We start from the raw sequence: 2,541 nt of genomic DNA on the forward strand, positions 1-2,541 counted from the left end.
TGTTCATCACACATAGAAACAGAAGGAGCAGACAGCGTACACGTCTGTATTATCAGGTAGATGAAGTCACATTGATTATTAATAACTGAGTCCTGTTGTGATCCAGATCATGGGGTCCATGCGGGTCCTCTCCTTCATCGCTAACGGCTTCTACATCTACTACCCGATGCTGATCGTCCTCCTCTGCATCGCCACATACTTCAGGTCTGTTTGAGCTCTGTGAATGATTCTCAGCCCCTTGACTCTGTGTGTTAGAGCTCAGCTGTGAGGAGGAGGAGCTAATTCAACCATTAAAGTGACTGAACCTGGTTTCATGAAGTGTTTTTGTTCATCAATGATCACTAACAGCTGCTGGTTCATTCATTCAGTTATTGATGAGTTCATAACTTCTCTCCTCAGTCTGGGGACTCGCTGCCTCAACCTGTTGGGCTTCCAGCAGTTTGTGGGCGACAGTGAAATGACCTCCGACCTCATCGACGAGGGGAAGGAGCTGATCCGACGAGGTGAGAGGAGTCAGGGAGAGGAAGCTGCTCAGGGATGAAGGTTAACAGCTGTTCATGTGATTTGGTTTTCACAGAGAAAAGGAAGCGACAGAGGACTGAAGATGGAGAGAACAGACGGAGGGTGAGTAACGTTTGTATTCTGAGGAGATGACGGAACTAAAACTCACAATGAGAAGTATAAATGTACTTCATGTTCTGACAGAATACTGCATATTAAAAGTATTTAGCATCCATTACAAGTTATTCCTGTTTTATTGATTCACAGCAAGTTTTAGACTTTATTTCTTATTTGAACAACGATCACAGCGAAGCGTCTAACAATGCTGCTGTGAAATATATATAAATATATTTATATATTGTTAAAAATAAATAATAAAATAATAATAAAAATAACATGCAAGTAGGTCAGAATTTAATCAAATGACTCGTTATATATCAAATATAGTTATTGTAATAGAAACGTGATTAAGTAATTAAAAACTGCTGATATCAACCTTTCGTTCTACATCATCATGGAGGTAAAAAAACATGATTTAGTCGTAAATCTGAGATTATAAAGTCATAGATTTACAAGAATTAAATTCCCGGTAGATGACTGGCGACGTCTTCTTCTGTTCGTCGTGTTGTTGTTCATGGTGTGTTCATGGTGTGTTGTTCTTTACAGGAGTGGAAGGAGCGCTATGGGAACCAGAGAGAGGAGCACACGGCGAGGAACCGGACCAGTCACGAGCTGAAGGAGACCAGCTACTCCAACACGGTGATGAGCAGCAGCAACAGACGTGAGTACGCGTCCAATCACAGGGGAGGAGGGACGGGACCAGCAGCGTGTTTTATTATCAATTATAATGATAATAATAATAGTTATTTTATAAAGAGCTTTAAAAGGAACTTAAATAAACTTTACCAGGTAGACAAAGCAAATAAATGATAGAATAACATTAATAAAAACAATAACATAACGAGCATCATAATGTTTTTATTGTGGACCTCATGTCCTCGTGTCCTAGAACTGGACCAAACCAGTTTCTAATAATAGTAATAGTAATAGTAATAATAGTAGTAGTAGTAATAATAATAGTAACAATAGTAATAGTAGTAATAATAATAATAATAATAATAATAATAATAATAATAACTCTGTTGTGTTGTGTTGAACAGAGGCTAAGTATTCCCGCTCTGGGAGTCGCTCAGAGAGAGACTCCATCGAGCTGCTTCAGGATGCTGAACCTTTAGACTTCAACGCCGAGTCTCTGACCGACGACCCTCTGGAGGTGGAGCCTAGCAGGTAGAGACCACTTCCTGCTTCTGATGACACGACGACAGAACTCTACACCGCTGTGGTAAAGTGATGCATGTGTGTTTGTCTCTCAGACACGCAGGAGGACGATATCTGTCCATGTCGTCGTCTCGCAGCCGAATATTCGACGACGTCTGACGCTGATGAATCCGTAGAGATCAACAGGAAGTGAATGTACCACATGACCTCCAGGATGCATGGTAACTAGAAACAGACGTCCAGCTGTTGTGCAGCTCACTGGAGGAACGTTAATGAAGCTCTATTAAAACGCTCTGAGGTCCAGATGTTGGTCCGCATGTCAGGACAGCTGGAGTCTGAGCTGCTGCACGACCTCACGTCACTTTAATGAAGGTTACAATGTTTATTTATGTCTTTTATTTATTTATCACTGATATCTGATCAATAGCTGTTCAATCAATCATCTTCATTCTCATCATGAATCAAATATCCTGTAATAATCTGAATGTTGAAACGAGTTAATTTCATCAATGCTTAATAATTCATGTTGTTAAAATACTAAAATATGTCTTTATTAAAAGCATTGAAGTGTTTCACTCTGAAAACCATCCGTCTGAATTTATGGGGTTTAAATTTTCATCTTTTAAATCATGTGACTTTAAGTTCAGGTGTTTTTAAATCATTTTATTTATTCTGAGACGTTTCATTGAGAGTTAAAGCTCCACTCTCACTCCCAGTAACACCTGTCTCACTCTCAGTAACACCTGTCTCACTCTCTGTAAC

The 2,541-nt window shown here is 39.7% G+C and overlaps 1 protein-coding gene across 1 annotated transcript; it reads left to right on the forward strand.

Annotated features, from left to right (window-relative positions):
• Positions 1 to 6: 6 nt before the first annotated feature.
• LOC116380380 (G-protein coupled receptor-associated protein LMBRD2B-like) lies at positions 7 to 2,535 on the forward strand. Its single transcript, XM_031842306.1, has 6 exons — positions 7 to 204; positions 400 to 503; positions 578 to 624; positions 1,168 to 1,282; positions 1,662 to 1,788; positions 1,875 to 2,535. Exons 1-6 carry the CDS (start codon positions 110 to 112, stop codon positions 1,936 to 1,938), a joined length of 552 nt encoding a protein of 183 aa, XP_031698166.1. The 5' UTR covers positions 7 to 109; the 3' UTR covers positions 1,939 to 2,535.
• The last annotated feature ends 6 nt before the right edge of the window (positions 2,536 to 2,541 follow it).

Source organism: Anarrhichthys ocellatus, unplaced genomic scaffold (genome assembly GCF_004355925.1).
Source record: "Anarrhichthys ocellatus isolate YVR2014 unplaced genomic scaffold, GSC_Weel_1.0 scaffold6991, whole genome shotgun sequence".
NCBI classification, from domain to species: domain Eukaryota; kingdom Metazoa; phylum Chordata; class Actinopteri; order Perciformes; family Anarhichadidae; genus Anarrhichthys; species Anarrhichthys ocellatus.

Coding starts and splice junctions, on each gene's coding strand:
- LOC116380380 (XM_031842306.1), top strand. CDS start 110: ATGGGGTCCATGCGGGTCCTCTCCTTCATCGCTAACGGCTTCTACATC. Junction 504..577: donor GAAGGAGCTGATCCGACGAG/GTGAGAGGAGTC, acceptor TGGTTTTCACAG/AGAAAAGGAAGCGACAGAGG. Junction 625..1,167: donor ATGGAGAGAACAGACGGAGG/GTGAGTAACGTT, acceptor TGTTCTTTACAG/GAGTGGAAGGAGCGCTATGG.